The 23,046-nt window shown below is 45.9% G+C and overlaps 2 protein-coding genes across 2 annotated transcripts in view; one reads left to right on the top strand and one right to left on the bottom strand.

Moving 5' to 3' along the window:
* The window catches only part of GLIPR2 (GLI pathogenesis related 2), a 34,302-nt gene extending 26,596 nt beyond the window's left edge, over positions 1–7,706 (bottom strand). The window contains exon 1 of the mRNA XM_090049350.1: positions 7,550–7,706. Coding sequence (XP_089905476.1) covers positions 7,550–7,562 — 13 coding nt within the window. The 5' untranslated portion in view covers positions 7,563–7,706. The remainder of the gene's footprint in view (positions 1–7,549) is intronic.
* An 8,947-nt stretch (positions 7,707–16,653) lies between these two features.
* Positions 16,654–23,046, top strand: part of LOC149864327 (uncharacterized) — a 93,671-nt gene continuing 87,278 nt past the window's right edge. Inside the window, exon 1 of the mRNA XM_090049431.1 lies at positions 16,654–17,211. Coding sequence (XP_089905557.1) covers positions 17,136–17,211 — 76 coding nt within the window. The 5' untranslated portion in view covers positions 16,654–17,135. The remainder of the gene's footprint in view (positions 17,212–23,046) is intronic.

Here is a 23,046-nt window from a genome sequence, read left to right as displayed (position 1 = left end):
CCATGGGTTTCTCTGGTAAAATGAGAAATCAGCATTTGCCTCCAGTAAAAGGTAAAATCTGTGGTTTACTCCCTTTTTCCGTGGGAAATGGAAAATTCAAATCCATGGTTCTCTCTCATCTCCATACACTGCTGTTAACAAGGATGTTATCTCTGGAGACACCAATCCACACTTTGAGAACTGAAACTAAGCATCAGAGAGATGCTTAATGGGATCTTCTAGACTGAATACCAAGTCCCATTGGGCAGAGTCCTATTTTCTTTAATCTTTACTAGTCTGTAGAGGAGCCTCTGGGAACCCCGTAAGATTGGGCCCCTAATACAGTCTATGGCCTGTTGTGACCTATTTATAAAACTTTTCTTAAAAAGTTACATAAATATACTCTCAAACAGCATATAATTAGAAGTTACAATCCCTATTCCATGATTATATCTTTGAGTGTTAACATTCCTTAAATTAAAACTTAATTTTTGTAAAAGCATCTTAACAAAAAAAATGTAAAATATGATTTTAAAAAATGGATTTAAATTTTTTTTTAAATCCATTTTTATTTTTAAATTGTTGATTTTTATCCATCCTGACTACCAATGATATCTCTTCTCTCTGTTTCCACTGCACCAACAAAAGTAGCTGCTATAAGATGACTGTGTAAATTAGCAAGTATCTACCATTATATCCAGACTATGTAATATGCTCTTGTTCCTTCCCCCCACCACGTTCTTTTGAGTGTTTTGATGTGTAGGCAGGGACTTCAAGCTGCCAAACTTCTTTTTCAGTTTCTTGGGCAGGAAGTTTGTGTTTTCCATATCAATGATATGCCACGCACTGTGCCGGGCACTGAAAGTGAGTATTAGTGGGAGCATTAGTAGAAATTTCCGTGCTCTTAACCAACTGGATATGACTTCCCAAAAGGCTTTTGATACTGGCTCTTGTGTGTGTTTAAGTGGCATAGGATGACAGAAAAATTTACTCTCTACTCACAGGAAGCTTTACATTATGAAACTTTACACATTCCAATCAAAAAAAAAAAGTAGTTTTATGAAATGCAACAATTAATGTTCTCATTACTCATACTTATAATCCTTTTTTTGAACCTTACTGAACACTTGTTCCACAGGTTCACGTGCTTTGAAAGATAGTATTTGCTCTTTTTGTTTGCTGCCTTTCAATTTCATTGTCTGGCTTCTTGTTCATATCTATGGAAAAAAGTAAACAGAGGCATGTAATTGACCTTCGTAATAAATATTGTTTGGAATACTTCTGTTTTCTCCACTCTTCTCTGAACTAAATAGTATCAATCTGTTCAGCCTCTTCTCATGTGAAATCTATCTCTGTCTAGGATCGCCCGCATTCATCTCCATACTCCCCTCCTATTTCTGCTCCATTCTGACTCAGATAAGGAGAGAAAGGTGATGAGGACTCAGTACAGACCTCCAGATTCTTCACTACCTTAGCTCCAGTCTCTTTGTACTACTTCCACAGACATAAAATTGTCCTTAAACTCAAGTTGTATAGAACTACTGTGTGAGTGTGTTGGGGGAAAGGGAGAGAAGAACCACTCAGCCTTGGTGTATTCAGCCTTAGTACTCGGCCATGGAGAAGAAGTATTCGGCTGCTGTACTTGGCCTTGGTGAGGCCACAGCTGGAGTACTGCATCCAATTCTGGGCTCCGCAATTCAAAAAGGATGTGGAGAAGCTTGAGAGGGTCTAGAGGAGAGCCACACACATGCTCAGAGGGCAAGAGAATAGGCCTTACGAAGAGAGGCTGAGAGCCATGGGACTACTCAGTCTGCAAATGCGCAGGCTCAGGGGTGACCTGGTGGCAGCCTATAAGTATATAAGGGGTGTACATCAGGATCTGGGGGAAATGTCTGTTCACCAAAGTGCCCCAAGGGATGACAAGGGCCAAGGGTCACAAACTCCTCCAAGACTGTTTTAGGCTGGACATAAGGAAAAACTTCTTTACTGTCTGAGCCCCGAAGGACTGAAACAGACTCCCCTCTTCCCCCCCTCCCCACAAAGTGGTGCTCTGGGCTCTTTTAAGAAACATTTGGACACTTATCTTGCTGGGATCCTTTGACCCTAGCTGACTTCCTGCCCCTGGGACAAGCCGGCTAGACTCGATGATCTTCCGAGGTCCCTTCCAGCCCTAATGTTTATGAAATCTATGAAAGGGACAGTGATGTGGCATCCCACAAGACAGCACATGGTGCTCTACCTGCATCATGACTAATACAGGGGGACCACTGCAACAATCATAGTTTAGGAATTTCCTTAGGCTGAATTCCACTTGGGGCACTATTGGCCTAGAAGAAATGTAACACCCTCTCTTTTTTTGGCCCCCTGTCCTGCGTCTGGGCAGGTTTCTGAAAAAAAGCGAATGTCCAGGTTTTCTGCTGTCCCAGACAGCTGCTTCAGGCTTGGAGCAGTGGGCCAGATGCTTGGTTGGCAAGGGTCATGTGCTCCCTGCACTGGCTCAGGCAAGCCAGTGAGAGAGAGAGTAAGCAGCAGGGCTGGGGAGAGCAGGGATCTGCAGGTCAGGAGTAAGGGGCACCAGCAGGGGCTGTGGTTCAGGAGTGTGGGGCACAAGCAGGGCTGAGGGGCAGAGGAGGGGGCTGCAGGTCAGGAGTGAGGGGCACCGGCAGGGCTGGGGAATGTGGATCAGGAGTGGGGCATGGGGGATGAGATGGGTAACTGTGGGTTGGGTGTGCAGGCACTGGCAGTGCCAGGTGGCTGCAGGTCGGGAGTGAGGGGCACCAGCAAGAGGGGTGGGCAGGGTACTGCTGGTTGGGAGTGAAGGGCATAGGCAGGGCTGGGCTCCGTGGGTCCAGAGTGAAGAGCAGAAGCAGGGCGGGGAGTGGGGGGGCATGTGGCTTGTCAGTGAGGGGCAACAGAATGGGCAGGGGCAGGCACCAGTGCCCCCCCCCCATATTCCCCCTGGCCCCTTCCTCTCCCCTCCTGTGACAGATGTCCTCTTTTTTGGACCTGGAAATATGGTAACCCTAGTTAAAATATTCGGTCAAAGGATAACTAAAAATCCTGTATTTAAATAAATACTTGTGCAATAAACATTTAATCACAAATGTTTTGCAAGTTTCAGCTAGTTAATTATAATCTGCTTAACAATTTTTTTATTTTGCTGTGTATATGGGCTGTGTGTATGCTATGCATATGGGTTGTATTTTAACAGTGATAATCTGGAAGAGCTTATCAGAGAATCATAGAAACTTAAGGTTGGAAGGGACCTCAGGAGGTCGTCTAGTTCAACCCCCTGCTCAAAGCAGGACCAGCCCCAATGAGATCATCCCAGGCAAAGCTTTGTCTAGTGGGGTGTTAGACACTTCCAAGGATGGTGATTCCACCACCTCTCTTAACCTGTTCCAGTGTTTTACTACCCTCCTAGTGAGAAAATTCTTCCTAATATCTGACATTAAACTTCCCTTGTTGCAACTTGAGACCGTTGCTCCTTGTTCTATCATCTGCCACCACTGAGAACAGTCTAGTTCCATCCTCTCTCGAACACCCCTTCGGGTAGTTGAAGGCTGCTATTAACTCCCGTCTCTTCTTCTCTAAACTAAAGAAGCCCAGTTTCCCCAGTCTTTCCTCATAAGTCATGTGCCTCAGGCCCCTCACCATTTTTGTTGCCCCTTTCTGGACTCTCTCCAATTTGTCCGCATCCTTTCTGTAGTGGGAGGCCCAAAATTGAACACAGGGCTCCAGATGTGGCCTCACCAGTGCTGAATACAGGGGAATAATTACTTCCCTTGACCTACTGGGAACACACTTACCAAGACAGCCCAGTTTGCTGTTAGCCTTCTTGGCAACAAGGGCATACTTAATATTCAATGGGCTCAGGCAGAGAACATGTTCATGTCACAATGTTTGCAGTTGGTTCAACCCTATAAAACCTACAGTGGTTCTTTTTTTAAATTTGCTTGCTTGGTGGTTGTATTTGTTTTCTATTTGTTTGTTTAGTTTCATACCTGTGAAAGTTGAGCTTCTGCAAAGTTAATGCCTGGCTGCCTTTTTGCACTGTGATTTTAGAACATTGTATTAAACATGAGATTGATACTCCCCCATCAGGTTTAGAACATCTTCTTCCATGGAAATACCCCACAGAAGGACTGATTCTACTTCAGGGTTTCCAAAAAGTCATTCTGTCCACTGGAGGAGGTCATGGTGGGGCCTCCCAGCATGATGCATGCCAGAGCCAAGCAAAATGAATTTTTAAAATACTTGTTGGCTGGGAATGACCACATAGAGATCTGGATACTCTGTGCAGCCCTGCTGCTGTTCATCCCATGATTGCATTAACTCCTACAGATTGCATTAACTCCTAAAGCCAGCTAATCAAAATGTTTCAGACAACAGCCAGTTGCCAGCTCCACTCCTAAACTCTAAGGAGTGTAATCCTTTCCACAAACAGGCTTGGAAGGTCAGTGGGGAAGGAGTGAAAGAATGCAATAAAAACATCTTCCCCTCTCCTGTCCCAGTGTCCATGCTGCAATAGGTCAGCTCTAAACAAAGATAATTACCAGAGGATTTGTCACTCATTGTCTTTTGAAATTATCTAGTTATCTTGTTGGTAAGAAAAATAGTAGATAATAAGGAATGAGTCATGAGTACATAGCATTTAAGATGCTTTCCTGTAAATGAGTCAGAAGTCAAATGAAGTGTTAGAAGTGACAGAGCTATTCTAGCTTGTATCAAAGGAACCAGTACAAAAGAAACTATCTTCCTTTTTGAATGGTCTTTTATATAATTAGATTTATCTATTTCTACTTCCCTTTATTGTCTTCATATTCATTTCTTATAACTTATCTTTGATCTGTAGTTTTACATCCCTCTTCCACTTTTTTTAAATGAACTTATCCATTAACATAATGAAATGTGGATTAAAAAAATCCACATCTGCTTCTCTTCAGACCCGAGGAAGCATATTTTGTGCCTGAAAGCTTGTGTAACATGTCTTCCAACAATACAGTCGGTCCAATAAAAAGATATTACCCAAAAATCCTTGTTTCTTGCATATCCATCACAACTACAACACTCCAACCAAATTGCAATGATTAGAGGAGGGAAAAAAAAAATCAAATCTAATATAGGTTATTTTTGCAGTTACAACCTAAAAAAGCCAATGCCATTTTTATCATTTGGAGATTTGTGAAAAACACAACTTCTGAATATACTTATTTTAAAAGTTTAATAGCTGTGCATACAGTTAACTAAATCTTAAAGTGAAAGGAAATTCAAGGCAATATTCTATGGAGCTTTTACTCTTTGGAAACTTGTTATGACTGCCTTGTACAACTGCCTTAACAAAAAGTATCACAAGTTCACTAGAGACACCATCTGTTCATTCTCAGAGAAACCTGACACATGCAGGCTATGAAAATGACAACATGCTTTCTGTGTTTGCCTGTTTTACAGGACCTGAGGGGATAGAAAGAGGATGATGAATTAGTCTTTATTGTTAGCAACAGAATGTTCGCATTCAGTAACAGTAAGATCTGCAACTGCCTTGGTGTTAACATATCTTCCTGTCTACTGTCTGTCTGAAAAAAGAACTGAATAAGGAAAAAGGTGCTTTTTAAAATCAAGTTAATTCACTCAATTAAAAACACACCCATTTAGTCATTGGATAGACAGGCCTTTAATTAATCAGACAAAGGATGCTATATGAGAAATTTTGCATTGTAATTTTTATCTGGTAAACAGTAATTTTGGTCAAATTCGGACATGCGTATCATAATTGAAAATCAAAGAAACTGCACATGGAGTGCAGAATTTGGTCCTAACTTTCACAGAACTTTACCTTTTGCAACACTGGTCTGTCATTTTTGGTATTAGACTGTTAACTCTAATTCTGCTTTCCAACTGAAGGATAACTGCAGACCATGCGTGTTCAAAGCTATTAAAATACTATGATCAAATACATCAGAGAACTCCAAAAGAGTCTAAAGAGACTGCTAATCTGCAGTATTCAATTTACTGATCCAGGTTCTTGTGGGGAAAAAAAGCACCCTGGAAAATAAATACATTGTGTTTCTCTGTAAATCACTTACTTGCAACAAGCTGATAAAGCGGAAAGAAAGGTTAGATGAAAAATGTTAAGACAAGTAAATTGCTTTCTGCCAACACAACTGCTAGTTTCTGCATTTCTTCAGACTGAGTTGAACATAGTTACTACTCGACATATGCTATTGTAGCAGCAGCAGGGTAAGAGAAAAGTGGGAGGGGGTTGTTGCTGGTGGTAAATTCATTCATTCATAGATTCATTCAGACCTATACGTACGCTTACTCAGAAATGGCATACTGATAGACGAGAGCTTGGGGGCAAAAATCTGCTGTCAGACAGATCTGCTGTCACTGTCAGCCAGATACTGTACATCCACCATCCAGTTGCAGTAATCCAGTTTTTTGTCCTTGATATGTCTGCTGTTGCACATGTAGTCCATGCAGTTCCCATAGCCAACAAGCCTTCTATCCCCAGAAAGAAGTAAACCTGGGAAGTGCTAGCAATGGGACTGGAGGAGCATTTCCCAGCTCTATCACTGTACAGCCCTCCTGGATGTGGTTGGGCAGGCACATCACCCACCCCTGGACAGATTCAGCCCTTGGATTTAAGGGATGGCAGATGCACCTTGCTCCACCAGAAGGGAGAGGGAGATGTCAGGTAACTAAACTAAACACCCAAAGAAATCAAGGGATCTGAGACGAGCTGAAAACCACCTTCCTCCCCCCCAGTGCCCTGCAAAGATCACCCAAGAGCCTTGGGATGAAGTGAGGGCAGCCTTCATCTCTCTGAAACCTAGATATCAGATTCACCCAAAGAACCTTGTCTACATATATCAGTGTATAACTTGCTACCTAAGGTTATCTGGACAAGACAAATAACTCCATTACACAAGCGCTTTCATGGCCATTCTCCTTCCCCACCACCAGTTTCAAAAGCTACAGCACTTAGACCCATTCTTCAACTGCATTGATCAAAGCGCAGCATGAAAACCAGGCACAACATAAAATATGCAAATTTCTTTCCTTGCAAATAAGTGTGCACTGTAAAATAAATCAAACAGAAATAACTGGCCCGTTTCACGGTACTATAAGAAAGCTCCTCCTAGAGACTAGCCTGCATAAAAGCAAGCAGGTCACACAGGATGACGTTGCTCATGTTGCCACTAAGCCTTCCACAAGCGTGGCCCGTGGCAGCCAGGGGTGGATCCAGGGTTTGGTAAAGGGGTGCGGGTGCAGGGGAGGGCTGCGCTGCCCCCTACCAGGGCAGGGAGCCCCGTCTAAGCCTCAGGGAAGGGGAGCGCTACCCTCCTTCCCTCCCACTCCCTGCTCCTGCCCCGGGAACGAGACGAGCTCCAGCCGGGCTGCGCTGCGGCTGCAGAGGCAGGGGGCAAGAGCATGTCCTGGGCCGGCAGAGAGGAGAAATGCGCCTGCCAGCCCTCTCAATCGCCGGCTTAGCACAGCCCCCGTGCATCCCCAGCATGGCTAACAAGTCCCCCCACCCCCAACCAAAAAAAAAAAAGCATTCACCAACCTGACTTTCCCATGACCACGTTCTTGATGCTGGCTCTAAATTGCCCCTGCGCCCTGTTTCACTCCTAAAAATCCAGCTGCCAGCCCCTTTCCTTGCTGCATTCGAGCCTGCCCGGCTGTCTGCCAGCCCGGTGCTCGCTCAGAGCAGCATGAAAATGCAACCGCCCCTTCCTATCATTCAAATAGCCTGCCCGTGCCTTATAAGGAATAAAGCAACTTTTTTTCCTCCCCCACCACTTAAAAAGTTTCTGTTTTCAGGTCAGGATTATTTATCCTGCGCAGCAACCAAGCAGCTGAAAAACACCATATGGTTTCACATACCAGTTCAGCTTAGTAATGGGGAAGACTTCTGATGCAGCGAGCTGGGAAAGTATCACCAAGTGACAAACAAAATGCTACACAGCATATGTCCTGGCACAACAGGGAAGTTAGTTAAGATGCAAAATTGTGTTGTTGATCGAGTTGAAAACATTCTCTTGAATGCTTATTTGTATTTTAAGTAAAAATACAGATTTTACACATGCATAAAAATAACATTTAGTGTGGATAAAATACTAGAAAACACGTGGACTGGCACAACAAATCTATACAGCTATATGATAGTAGGGAGCTACACAAATGGATAGGATTAGTCAAGAAAAATGTGGGACCAGCCCCCTGCACCAGGCAGGAAAGACAACTGGGGTCAGGCAACCCCAGCGAGGTTTCATAGTTAGTAGGGTCAGAAGAGACCTGAGCAGATCAAGTCTGACCCCCTGCCATGGCAGAAAAGAGTACTGGGGTCAAATGAGCCTGGCTAGGTGATTATCTAGCCTCCTTTTGAAGACCCCAGGGTAAGAGTGAGCACCACTTCCCTTAGAAGATGGTTCCAGATCCTAGCCATCCTGACTGTGAAGTAGTGCCTCCTGATGTCTAGCTTGAATCTACTCTCAGTCAACTTATGGTCGTTATGCCTTGTTACTCCTGGTAGTGCTTGGGGGAATAGGGACTCTCCCATTACCTGCTGGTCTCCCTTAGCCAGTTTATAGACGGCCACGAAATCTTCCCTCAGCCTTCTCTTGTGGAGGCTGAACAGGTTCAGGTCCCGTAGCCTCTCCTCGTAGAGCCTGCTCTGCTGACCCCTGATCATGCAAGTGGCCCTCCTCTGGACCCTCTCAGTGTTGTCCATATCCCTTCTGAAGTGTGATGCCCAGAACTGGACGCGGTACTCCAGCTGCGGTCTGACCAGTGTTGCACAGAGGGGGAGGATCATCTCCTGGACCTGCTCATGATGCATCTGTGGATGCATGACAAGGTGTGATTAGCCTTCCTGACTGCATCCCCACATTGGCAGCCCATGTTCATCTTGGAGTCTATAACAACTTCAAGATCCTTTTCTGCCTCTGTGCTGATGAGAAGGGAGTTCCCCAACCTGTAGGTATGGTGCTGGTTCTTCCACCTTAGGTGCAGTACCCTTGAGGTGACCGTCCAGTCTCCTCTTAAAGATTTCCAGGGTAGGTGACTGCACTACCTCTGGAGGGAGTTTATTCCTCAAAGTCATCTGAGCAATATACAATACTTGAGTAACTTAATCTAAACATCTAATAAAAGATATCGGATTTACCCAAAGACCCTTGCCTGCCTTGATCTGAACATAATATTTTGCCAAATTTTTAACTTCAGAAGTCTTAGAGTCATAGAGAAATAAGGCAGAAAGGGATGTCCAGAGGTCATCTAGTCCAGCTCCCTGCTGGAGGCAGGATCATCCATATCAAAACCACCTAAACAAACTGTAATCTAAACTCTACACAAGCCTACCATGAACCCTGCTCCGCCCCCCGCCCCAAACTACTGTGCCCTCTCTGGCGCTGGGATCCCTACACTGCAGTGGGCCCCCAATGAGGCCTCCTCCTTCCCTAAATAGCCTCAGCCTGATCCTCCGGTTATTAACATCCAACACAAACCATAGGCTTCTATGGCCATATAATGGGAAAATAATAATAAAGAAGTAAGAGAGGCAACAGGCCTGCTTACTTTAGATGATCATGCTTCTGGCTCACAGCATGGCATAGTCTTCTGAAAGAGGTTGCAGCCACAGCACCATGATAATTAGGAGTCCCCCTCTCTGCTGCTTCTCTGACCCTCTCCACTCCCCATTTATAGGGTTCTGGCCTTCCCCTTCCGGTCACCTGACCGGCTGGCAGGGCTTGAGCCTTAACCCCTACTTGACCGGCATGACTAGAAGGTTCTAGATTTAAAGGGACACCCTCTCTCTTGGTAACAGAGCTAGGGTTCCCTGTTACAAGGTACTAGAAATCAGGGCATTATATGAAGGTGCTGAAGTGCATGTGTATACGCTTCACATAACAAAATTGCAAATTGTTTCCTGTCAGCCTAGGTAGCAGGGGGGCCACAGGGGGAAGGGAGAGCTATCCCAGCTCAGCAGGATGCTGTCTCCCAACCACATGCAGCCAGGACAGCTGTCCTTGCCCCATGAAGATCAGGATGGGTCCTGATCTGCACAGGGTTGGCACAGCTCCGGGCCCCAGCCCCTGATAGTTCAGGGCCCACCCTCATCTCCCTGCAACTGGCAAGGAAATGCCTGCTGAGCTGGGATAGGTCCCCCCCGCCCCGCCCTCCTGCCCTGCACAAAACAGGGCTGCCCCTAGGGGCTAGAACCCAGGGGAGCCTGGAGCTGCTGGCTGCTGCAGGTGGTGGGGAGGAGACAGAGCAGGGCAGGAGAAGCCCTGGACCGGGTTGCTTTTGTCAGGCGCAATTTGCTCCCAATGCAGGCGCACATGTAGATGTGTGCGTGGGAGCGCTTTAATAATCCTGAAGAGAAAATTCAGGCGCATTAATTACACATGTAGATGCACCCTTTGAAAACTGCTATCAGGTAAGCTGTACCCTGTTGACCCTATTATATATTTCAGTGGCCTTTGATACTTTGGCCATTTAAATGACCTGGCATTTATTCACAGGGCCACTCTCAATTAGTTACACTCTTTCGTAGCAGGGAAGGTCCCAGAGGGTTTTGATGCGTGAATGCTAGTTGTCCCCTCAAGAACTTTCCTGTGGGGTCTCAAGGTTCCATTTTGTCTCCCTCCTCTTCAGTGGGCACGTCTACACGGGATGCTATATCACCAAAGTAACGAGCTACAGCAACATCAGTGGACACTAACCGTGATCCCACCACTACTGCACAGTAGCAATGAACTACTGTGCAGTAGTTCGTTGCTACTGCACAGTAAGGTCATTACAACCTGTACACTGCCAGAACTGCACAGTACTGGCAGATACTTTGCAATGGGGTGCTCATGTAGGTACGCCCAAGTGTGTATCTGAAGGTGCTGGGTGAGATCTGGGAGAGACTTAGAGTGAGGTGCCATTAGTATGCTGATCAGAAATGATGTGTAGTGTGATGCCTGGAGGACTGACTAGACCTATATCACAATGTCTGGTATATACACATAACACTGAACCCATTCACAGTGAACCAGTTCAAAATAAACTGATTTTCCAGGTTCACTTTTGACCTGTCCCAGGCAAATTTAAACCAGTTTAACAGACATACACCTACCTGCTTCAGGTTTAAATGTCATTTAAATCATTTTAAATACTGTGTGTGTCTATGCCCAGAAATACTTCTGTGTAAAATTAACTTTTAAGGGTGCAGAAACACATAACAACTATTTTATGATGTCATTGATTAGGAACAGGTTCAAAATCGTTGTGGGTACACAGGATGCAGACACACATAACAATATAACCATTCCTAAATGTCACTGGTTGGGATCAGATTCATAATTGTGTGAAGTATGACTCTGACACCAGGGATGGATATGAGCATCTAGACCAGAATGCCTCAGTGGATAAACGGGAAGCAGTCTTTGCACTCATGTTTTGGGGGTCCCAAAGGATGGGTGACCTGTGGATGGGGGCATTTTCACTTTTCTGCTTTTCTTTCTCTCCTAAATATGAGTTCAGTAAACTTCAGTACCCTGCACTTGACCAATATCTGCAGTGTGTTTGCCTGATTTAGGGTGATATGCGGTGGTGGGGGGTACTTTTGGGTTTGCAAGGGTTGCAAGGGGCATGATAAGGGGACACAGTTGAACAGGGAATGAGGAAACAGCTGGTTGTTAGATAGCTTTTACTGAACAAGCAGTGAAAGGGAGCTTACTGTACTGATAAAAGTGTCAACAAAAGGGAAAAAAGGTGGGGACAGTAGACCTCTGGCTGTGTACCGTGTCAAAAGCTTTTTTAAAAATCCAGGTAAATAATATCTACTTCCACTCCTGCGTCTAAGCACTTTGTGACCTGGTCATAAAAGAGACCAGGTTAGTCAGGCAAGATCTGCCTGCTATAAACCCATGCTGGTTGCCCCTTACCATAGTGTGACTCACTGGCCCCCTGCAAATGTGAACCTTTATGACTTTTTCTAAAGTCTTGAGGAGAACAGAGGTGAGGCTAACTGGACTATAATTACCTGGGTCCTCCTTCCTCCCCTTCTTGAAAATAGGGACCACGTTGGCCTCATTAAGGATCCAATGCATTTTTATAAAACAAACAATTACACCTAAGAACCCATGGTGATAGGTGTTTTGCGGAGGGCATGGACAACACATAACATTTGGTTTAAATGAGGTTTAAACCTGAAGCAGACAGACCTACAGGTTTCCCTTGCTTTATGTGAGTTCTGTATTTGCCAATTCACTTTTATGCGATGACCCTTTTCATACCAAAAATTCATTACATGTGAGGTAAATTCATTTTTATTCAATAGGTGTGGTGGAAGCCTGCAGTCAGCTGCTTTCTGTGGTGGATTGTGGGAGTGATGCATACTAAAATATAGTATCCCGCGTGGATCTATGCTACTCGCTCGTTGTCTGCGACACATGTTTCTGTAGTTACCATCCCCATTCACCACCACCCTGTGCATGTGTGTACTGTCTGCTCTTGGTGAGTACCAAAATATTTTGTAAAAATGGTAGAAATGGGCCTGGGGATCACTACAGTCAAGGTCTTGGAAAAAATCCCTATTTGTTACCTTTGTAAAGTGGGATCCTTTCATGCGAATTCGAGTTATGCACCATTTTTCAGAAACACATGTACAGCATGAAGCAAGGGAAACCTGTACATGTATGGTGGGTCAAAGCTGCTTGGAACAGTTCAAAAGTATACCTGGGAAATTAAGTATTATTTTAAATTGGTTCACTGTTACGTTAAACTGTTATGTTAAACTGGTTCACATATAACCAAATGTTCCATGGCCTGGGTCTGGTCAGTCCTCCAGACATCCCGCACTACATCATTCTTTTCTGCCCTCCCTACTTCTCCACTACTGCAACTAGCTGCTCTAGTACACAGCCAGAGGTCTACTGTCCCCACCTTTTTTCCCTTTTGTTGACACTTTTATCAGTACAGTAAGCTCCCTTTCACTGCTTGTTCAGTAAAAGCTATCTAACAACCAGCTGTTTCCTCATTCCCTGTTCAACTGTGTCCCCTTATCATGCCCCCTGCAACCCTTGCAAACCCAAAAGTACCCCCCACCACCGCATATCACCCTAAATCAGGCAAACACACTGCATATATTGGTCAAGTGCAGGGTACTGAAGTTTACTGAATTCATATTTAGGAGAGAAAGAAAAGCAGAAAAGTGAAAATGCCCCCATCCACAGGTCACCTATCCTCTGGGACCCCCAAAACATGGATGCAAAGACTGACTGTTCAAATTTGCTGATGACACTAAGATGTGGGGGGACGTGGGCACGCTAAAAGGAAGGAATAGGCTACAATTAGACCTAGACAGGTTACAGGGGTGGGCGGATGAGAATAGGATGGGATTCAACACTAACAAGTGCAAGGTGCTGCACCTGGGGAAGAAGAACCAGCACCATACCTACAGGCTGGGGAACTCCCGTCTTGTCAGTACAGAGGCAGAAAAGGATCATGGAGTCATCATTGATACCAAGATGAGCATGGGCCAGCAGTGTGGGGACGCAGTCAGGAAGGCCAACCACACCTTGTCATGCATCCACAGATGCATCTCACGTAGGTCCAAGGAGGTGATCCTCCCTCTCTATGCAGCACTGGTCCACAGTGGGAGTACTGCGTCCAGCTCTGGGCGCCGCACTTCAAGAGGGCTGTGGAAAACATGGAGGGGGTCCAGAGGAGGGCCACTCACATGGTCGGGGGCAGCAGGGCAGGCCCTACAAGGACAGGCTACGGGACCTGAACCTGTTCAGCCTCCACAAGAGAAGGCTGAGGGGGGATCTAGTGGCCTGTTACAAACTAGTCAGGGGGGACCAGCAGGCACTGGGGTAGTCCCTGTTCCCCCAAGCACTACCAGGAGTGACTAGAAATAATGGACACAAGCTGGCAGAGAGTAGATTCAGGCTAGATATCTGGAGGGGCTACTTCACTGCCAGGACGGCTAGGATCTGGAACCAACTTCCAAGCAAAGTGGTGCTGGCTCCTACCCTGGGGGGTCTTTAAGAGGAGGCTAGATGTACACCTTGCTGGGGTCGTTTGACCCCAATACTCTTTTCTGCCATGGCAGGGGGTCGGACTTGATGATCTGCTCAGGTCCCTTCTGACCCTACAAACTATGAAACTAAGACAGACTGAGGGACCTGAATCTCTTCAGCCTCCTCATGAGAATACTGGCAGGCAATCTTGTGGTTGTCTACAAACTCACTGGGGGCCCAGCAGGCAATAGGAAACTCTGTTTACCAGGGCACCTCTCGGGTTTACCAAAAATAATAGCCACACACTGAAGGAGAACAGATTTAGATTAGACATAAGGAAGAAATTCTTTACAGTGAGGGTTGCCAAAATATGGAATGGGCTTCCAAGGGAGGTGGTGCTTTCCCCCTGCCTTGGAGGTGTTTGAAAGGAGATTAGACAAGCACCTGGCTGGGGTTACTTGACCCCAGCGCTTTTTCCTGCCCAGAGCAGGGGGTCAGACTCGATGATCTAATAGGTGCTTTCCAACCCTAGAAATCTATTAAATCTATTAATCAAACTTCCAGACCAAACTTCCTCCCAGATCAGCCCCTCTATAATTTAACTTATTTTTTTCTTTTCCAAATTCTGATCTATGTTATAAAGAACATGTTATTTTTTTTATAATATAGATATATTAGATGCTCAGAACTAAGCTCCAGATACAGTCTGCCCAAGTTCAGGACTATGACCTTTAGTTTATGCAAGGAGTTCATAATTTTACTAGACACTTAGTAATACACAAACTGGAAGAGGCCTCTTGGGCCTTTGTGTTCGTGTTTCCTGCCATACTGAATGCAAAGAATGCAAACTCATAATTTTCCATTTTCTATAACTCATCCCAGATGTCCTTTATATTACTACTCTTCTTGTAATCTTTTTGCCATTGACTAGCTTTGTTTCAGATGTTCCTCCTGGATGCATTATTTGCATTTTTTCCAATTTTAGTCTATTTCTGTAATTTCCTATCAATTTCAGTTAGTATCTCTCTTTATTGCAGTATATGATGATTATGTTGTTGCATGGTTTGTTTTGTTGTTCCCTGCTGAAAGTGTTTTCTTGGATGGGTTTTGGTTTGGTGGGGAAAGGGTTCATGGCTGGATTGCAGAGGGGCTGGATGTCATTTGGCTCCCTGTACTCTACCCTCTGGATGAGGCTTTAATGGATCTTTCCTGAGAACTCTGGCTCTTTGTAGGAGGTGGTGGGGAGCAAAAAAGAAAACTTTCTAGAAGCTGGGGGTGGGCAACACAGCACATGTGAGTCCTGCTGCTGGGCAGTAGGGTACATGGCTATCAAACCAACAGCAGCAAGGCAGAAAGCAGAGACTACAGTCCACCCTTTCTCCCACAGCCCAGCCCGGCTGGGGCCCCATTCACGCCCCGGCCAGGCCGAGCCAGGGCATGGGGCAATCAGAGCCCAGCTGGTCATCCAGGGTGCAGTGCTGGGGAGCCAAGTGGGGTGAACATGCCTGCCCTCCCCCAGGTCCTCCATGGTGCGCGGAGCGGTGGGAGCTGCCCGCCCATGCCCCTGGTGGAGCCACCAGGCTCCGATTGCCCCATGACCCAGGCCAGCCTGAGCGCAGCCTGGTGTAGCCCCACCCCGAGCCCCAGCCCTACTATCACCCCTCCACGGCTCTTCCCCCAGCAGTGGCAGTGGGGTAGCGGGCTGCTGATCCCCATTCTCCTCCCATCCCTGACAGCTGTTGTATGGTGGGGGACAGCATGGTGTCACAGCTCCCTCGCCCCCAACATCCTCTGCCTCCTTCCCTAAGCCCTGATGCAAAGTTGTGCCCGCAGCTATCCAGGCTAGCCAATCACCGCCCGCCCTTTCCACATGTGCAGTTGGCCCAGAGCATTGCAGACAGACAGACAGATGAAGTCTTTTATTATATCACAATGCTGCTCTGAGCAGGTTTCTGGGCCCCTGCTGTTCTGTACTCTCATGCTTGGGCTCCTCCAATGCCCATGCTATCTCATGTAGAGCTGACTTAGGTATCTTTATGCTACACTAGTCTGGAGTACAGGCAGATCTGTAGGCTGGGCCTTTGCTTGTAGGTGATAAGGGTGAACATACCACTTAGCAAAATAAGTGTGGGGACCAAATGTAATGAGTTTCAAGGGTTTGACAGCAGAAGAGTTATGGACATTGTGAAAACATTGTTTTAAGATTCTGGTGCAAAAGGGCACTAGCTAGAGCCCTTCTGTAATTGGTTAAGTCCTTGTTAAGATGAAGCATGTGAATATGCTTGGTACTATAGGCCCAGTAGTGTAACTAATATACCAGTAATATAAAAAAGATGTGGTCGAACTGGGGGGAGGGGATGTTGTAGCCCTTAACAGTGCAGGAAAAAAAGTGAACCAGCTGCATAGCTAAGAGGAGCAAAGACAAGCTTGTGGGTACCACTGTACCCTGCTGCAGCAGAGTGCCTGGTCCTCAATGTGAGGAGCACTGGCGAGGCATAGCGGGTGCACCCTGTGGCGCTGCACCCCATGTGAAAAGGCGCCGCCATCCCCCCCCCCCCGCGCTGCCGACTGCTGGCAGCGTCTGCGGGCGGTCCACGATCACCGCTGGCTGCCGCCGCCGCTGCTGGTGGCGTCTGTGGGTGGTCACCAACCGCTGGTCAGCGCTCGCCAACAGCGCCGTGGCCGCCTGCGGGAGCTCGCCGTGCCCCGCCAGGCCCCATGGGGTTCATGGTGAGGAGCATCTAGCTGTCCAAAGCCTGCGCTGGCTGCTGCCCAACACGTGGCTGAAGAGCACTTTTCCTTTTACGCCGTGATTTTTCGATCTCTCCTCGAGTGCGGCGGGGGAAGCTGAGCCCCGCACTGGGCTTCCCCCACTCCCAATCCCACTCCCACTCCCAGCAAGGGGCTTCCGAGCGTCTCGCAGCGCGGGCCGCGCCGCCCCCCCCGCTCTGCTCCAGGCAGCTGCGTCCGCTGCCAGCTGGAAGCCGCTGCGAGTGGCAGCCCTGGCCCGGGGGGCTACGCCGGCGCCGGGAGGTGTTGGGGAGCAGGTCTCTCCGGTCAAGAAGAAACGCTCGTGTCAGCGCGTGCCACCACCGCGCGAGACAGGGCAGAGGGGCCGCGGCCGGGCTTGGCGGCACGATGGCACGCGCGGCCCCCCAGCGGCCCCGGCTGTGGCTGGCGGCGGCTGCGCTGCTGCTGCTCCCGGGGGCGGCGGGTAAGTAACTGGGGAAGGGGAGGGGTGGGGAGAGGGAGGGCTCGGCTCCGCCCCTGCACCAGCTCGGCCCCGCCTCCCCTCAGTCGGCGTGCCAACGGACATAACGGCCGGGCGCAAAGGGGCTCGCTGAAACGGCGCCCTCCCGGGGCGGCCCCGGGTGCAGCCACGCAGTCCGGGCCCTGCCGCCGGCCCCAGCCCCCGCTCTCAGCCTTCCGGCCCAACCGCCACGGGCGGAGACCGTCCCCCCCGAGAGGCGCGCTCCTGCCCCGCACACCCACGGGGGCCCCGGGGACCTGTGCGGGAAGCGGGGGAGCCTAGCGGGTCTTCTGTAGCCGGGGGGACAAAAAAGTCGTGACAGGTCTGCAGCTCTCTGCCCTGGTCCTCGGGCTTTCATGTACTTCGTCCAGTGCAGGGCTTAACGCTGGTGGTGGAGGGCCCCCCCCGCCAGTTTTTGGTGCTACTCCTCTGTGGTGTAGACATTTGTTGTTTGATTCTGCTTCATGCTGCTGTCACAGTCACCTTTACCATGTATTTTTGGTCTCCTGCTTTATATCTTATTCTGTTATCTTGTTGTAAGTTACCCAGCACCTTTAACTGGGAAGGATGGTACATAAATCGAATAAATAGTTGAAATCAATAGTAAGGTGAACAGTACCCTGTGAAGTTCAGCTAGTGAAACACAGTCTTTAGGTTTGATACTATACCTTTTTTCCCCCCTTTATATCTTTGCTTAACGATCTTAACTATGGGACTCATTGAAAGCTTTCACTACCATGTCTTGTTATGTTACTGGCATGTTATTATTAGTTATGCTATGTGGCTGATGGTATTGAACATGTTAAAATACATCACCACCTTACTAAGAACTTAAATAACTTTACAACAGGCCTGTAGTTAGGAGGGCAATAAATATGTTGTTAGCATGACTCACTATCCCAGGCCAGTGCTATCCAACATTTTCAATTGCTTCCTTTTATTCTTTAACATTGCTTTGGTTAAAGTACAATTTGAAATACTTTCAAAATGCTAACAACACACTTAAAAAAATCACAGAAAAAGATTACCATGAAAGAGTTTGTGGGTGTGCATTTTCAAGCAAGGAAATTTGGAAACCCTGAAGGACATTAAAATGAAGTTGATAACAAGACTCTCATTAACTTCAGCAGGGCCAGGTTTTTATCTTTGTTCTTTTTTTCAAAATCTTCTATGTCCACATCATCCTCCAAGACCCTGAATGCCCTTGATTGCTCTGGATCTAGCCCCGATAGCTGGAACTACTGTCTCTCACAGTGAGGTTTGTGCATCTAGGCAACTGGGATTTCTTAGTACAATAAAATCATGTGTGACCAAATATTCTGCTATTTTTCTTTTCCATAAAGGAATCCCTAACATTTTTTAAAATTGTATATGGCTATGATAAGTAAAGCACCTCCCACAGATGTGGACTGAGGTCATCTCCTACATTTTTTTTTACTCTGAAAGGTGCTCCAGTATCATGAGGATAACGTAACTTCACTAGCATTGATCTTAGTAACAGAAAATAATCTTTCATGGCAGAGGTTTAAGATTTATTACAGGATCTTAGATTAGCATTGCTAGTAAAACTACTATGGGTATAGTCTACAAAAATAATGAACTGGGGTTCTGGTATATTTCTAATTCATCCTGTAATCACAGATGATTTTATCTGAAAGGATAATACACAAAGGCCCTTTTATTTCTGTTTATTTTGGCAGTGTGCATCTTTCCTTTAGATCCTGTCATAAAACAGGAACTTGAGACAGAATGTCTGTTTTTCTGTCTTTAGACATACTGATTAGTCATAACATCAACAGCAGCAGAGCCCACTCTTAAAAACAAACAAACCTATAGGTCAAGATAATCTAATTGTTAGCTTCTGTCTTAATTTGCCTCTTCAAAACAGGTATTATCATATAGTCAAATTCTATAGTGTCTATTTATCTATTTGTCTATTTATAGACAAATGGCTATAAATGAATAGTTTAAAAAAGACCTGAGATTTCATAGATTTTTTAGGGTCAGAAGGGACTCAGTAGGTCATCGAGTCTGACACCCTGACCTGGGCAGGAAAGAGCACTGGGGTCAGATGACCCCAGCCAGGTGCTTGTCCTTTCTCCTCTCAAAAGCCCTCCAAGGTAGGGGAGAGCACCACCTACCTTGGAAGCCCATTCCAGATTCTGGTCACCCTTACTGTAAAGTTCTTCCTGATGTCTAATCTAAATCTGACAGAGTGCAGTTAGCGTTACCTATCACTTCGTCACATTGACAACTCATGTTCATCATCTTGGAGTCAACAATGACTCCAAGATCCCTTTCCGCTGCTGTGCTGCTTAGAAAGTCATCCCCCAGTTTCTAAGTGTGTTGTTGATTCTTCTCACTTGGTGCAGCACTTTGCACTTATCCTTGTTAAACTGTATCCTATTCTTTTCTGTCCACTTTCCCAGCCTGTCCAAATCCTCCTGAATCTGTTCCCAGCTCCCTAGTGTGTTTACTTTGCCCCATAATTTGGTGTTATCTACGAATTTTGATAGAGTGCTCTCCACGCCCTCCAAATCACTAATGAAGATATTGACCAGCACTGGTCCAACGACTGAACCATGGGGGACTCCATTGCCCACATCTTTCCAAGTCAATACCAACCCATCTGCCACCACTCTCTGGGTGCGTCCCATAAGCCAGTTTGCCATACACTTGACTGTGTAATCATCTACAACGCAGCTGCTTAGTTTATTTATAAGAATGGGATGAGACACTATCAAAGGCCTTTTTGAAATCCAAGTAAACAACATCTACTTTGATTCCTTCATCTAAGATTTGGTGACCTGATCATAAAAAGAAACAAGGTTAGTCAGGCAGTATCTACCTGCTATGAACCCGTGCTGGTTGCCCTTCAGCATTATTTTTCCTACTGGACTCCCAGGTCCTTAATAATTTTTTCAAAGGTTTTCTCAAAGATAGAGGTGAGACTAACTGGTATATAGTTACCCAGATCCTCTTTTCTCCCCTTTTTGAAAATAGGAACCACATTGGTCCTTTTCCAGTCCTCTGGGATCTGTCCTGAGTGCCATGAATGCTCAAACAGTTGTGCCAGTGGTTCAGCTGTGATACTGGCCAATTCCTTTGGCACCCTTGGATGAAAATTATCTGGGCCTGCTGATCTGAACACATCCAGCCCTTTCAAATGCCCCTTCACTAGGTCAGCGCTAACTGTTGATGGGCTGATGTCCCTCTTGTGCCCATCTATAGTCCAAATAGGAGATATGTCCTTATCTGTGTTCAGGAATACAGCTACAAAAAACTCATTGAATACCTCTGCTTTGTTCGTCTTATCTGTCACCAATTGCCATAGTCTGTCCTATGTTGCCATGCACCTTCTGTTTGCTTCCTATATACCAAAAGAAGGACTTTTTGTTGTCCTTAATTTTTGTTGTCAGCCTGAGTTCCATTGTTGCTTTGGCCTTTCTAACTGACTACCTGCAAGTATGAGCCAAGTAGGTATATTCCTCTTTGGTGACTACCCCCTGCTTCCACAGTTTGCATGCCTCTTTTTTCACCCTTAGGCTTTCTCAGATTTCCCTGTTCAGCCAAGAGGGTTTCTTGGTCCCTTTACCCCACCTTGATGTGCAATGGGATAGTCCTCTTCTGTGCTCTAAGGATTGTTTCCTTGAGAAACAATCACCCTTCCTGTACTCCTATGTCACCAATACTCCTGTTCCTCAGTACCTTGCTTACTAACCTCCTGAGCTCATTGAAATTGGCCTTTCTGAAATCTAGCACTTCTGCCCTACTGGTTATCTTTCCCACCCTTCACTGGATAGTGAATTCTAACAATTGGTGGTCACTATCCCCTAGGTCAGTGGTTCTTAGACTTCTTTTATTTTTGCAGACCACTTGAAAATTGCTGAGGGTCTCAGTGGACCACTTAATGAACTTTCTTTTGTTCTACAAATTAAAGCACACATCTCATATTTTAATATTAGTAGTCTTAGCTTACAAGTACAGACATTCTTGATTGTTCCGCAACCTTTCTGCGGACCACCTGAACGGAGTTCACGGATCAGTGGTGGTCCATGGACCACAGTTTGAGAACCTCTGCCCTAGGTTCTCCTCTATCTGCAGATCTCCCACCAGATCATTCCCTGTAGCAAATACCAAGTTCAGTAAGGCATCTCCCCTAGTGGGACCATATACCTCCTGCGTTAGGTGAAGGTCCTGTATGCAGGTTAAGAACCTATGTGAAAGGTCAGCTGATTGCCCCTGCCAACAGTTGTCAGTGTAGTTTAAGTCACTCATAACAACCATGTCCCTTGAGCGTACTTGCTCAGAGTTGCCTTGAGAATTTCAGGTCTCTCTTCCTTCTGGTGTGGCGGTCTATAATAGACCCCCACTACCAAGTCTCTTTTCGCCTGACTCCCTTGTATTCTGATCCACAGTACAGGTAGTATTTAAGACATTTCGAGTTGCAACGAATGACATGACATTTATAAATTGACACCCTGTTTTGACTTTGACATCAGTTTCGACTTTACAACGGTTGATCCGACACCACTCCACGCCAGCAAACAAGTTTGCTGTGTCACCCATCTCCCTGGAGAACATCTGTCAAACTTCCTCGACACTTTCTTTAAGAAAGCAGACAAAACTCCACAAAAACCTGCAGCCAAGACTCCTGAGCAGACTCCAGCCAAGAGCCCTTCAAAAAGTCCAGCAAAGTCACCTCAGGGAAGTCCTTCCAAATCAGTATGATTGCTATTTACAATATAAATACATTAATGTATCTATATTACTCATCTATAATTGACTGAGTACAAAATTCTGGGTTATTTTTGGTGAAAATAGGGTATTGGGCCTTGGTTCAGGTTTATAATGTTGTTCCTGGGGGGTGGGGAAATTGGTTCAGAGTTATGACATTTCAACTTAAGGCACGGTTTTCAGGAACCAATTGTGTGTCGTAAGTCTGAGGACTGCCTGTACCTCAATTTGTCTACCTCAAGTCTGAGGACTGCCATCTTGATCAAAGAAGATGTGTATTGCTCCTTAACAGAGAGCAATGCCCCCCCCACCTCCATCTTGTCTATACAGCCTGTAGCCCTCAATGCCCACTGACCAATCATGGGTAGGGTGCTACCAGGTTTCAGTTAATCCAACCAGTTCGAAGCCTGTGTGTGCAAGCAGGAGTGTGAGTTCCTCCTGCTTGTTTCCCATGCTCCTAGCATTGGTATAAAGACACTTTAGCTCCCCCAATACCTTAAGTTTTTGTTCAAGCGCTTTGTAAAACAGGAAGTTTTATATGTCGTGCACTTAACCTTGATTCTCTTGCGAGTGGAGTTGTTTTGTAATGAAACCTTCTCACAATAAACAGAAGTCTCCCTGTGTAGAATTAGTTGCGCTACTTTATATCAGAATCTGATCTAAATTGTATTTGTTATAGTCTATACACAAATTTATGCAATTAACTATAAAAGTAAGAGTTTTAAAAACTTAATGTCTCATCTATTATAAAAAGATGACAAGAACTATCTATTAGCTCATTCATAGTTTACATTATTCCATTTCCCGGGCCTGGCAATCTGACTTGATAATAGAGCTGGTTAAATGTTTGTGTGTTCTGTTACAAGAGTTTTTCAGTCAGAATTTTTGTAAAAGCAGTCGGATCATCAGTCTAATATTAGTGAACTTGTCCCAACCTTTCTTGTACTGAAGAACTCAATTTCAGTAGAGTTACTCTTGGTTTATACCAGTGTGAGCAAGACCAGACTCAGGAATAGTAGAATGTTCTGATTTAGTTACAGCTCTATTTAAAGAGATGTAATG

Source organism: Crocodylus siamensis, chromosome 5, assembly GCF_052110815.1.
Source record: "Crocodylus siamensis isolate JL-2025a chromosome 5, ASM5211081v1, whole genome shotgun sequence".
Taxonomy (NCBI): Eukaryota; Metazoa; Chordata; order Crocodylia; family Crocodylidae; genus Crocodylus; species Crocodylus siamensis.
Note: the sequence above shows the minus strand (reverse complement) of the source record. Positions and strands in the feature narration are given on the sequence as shown.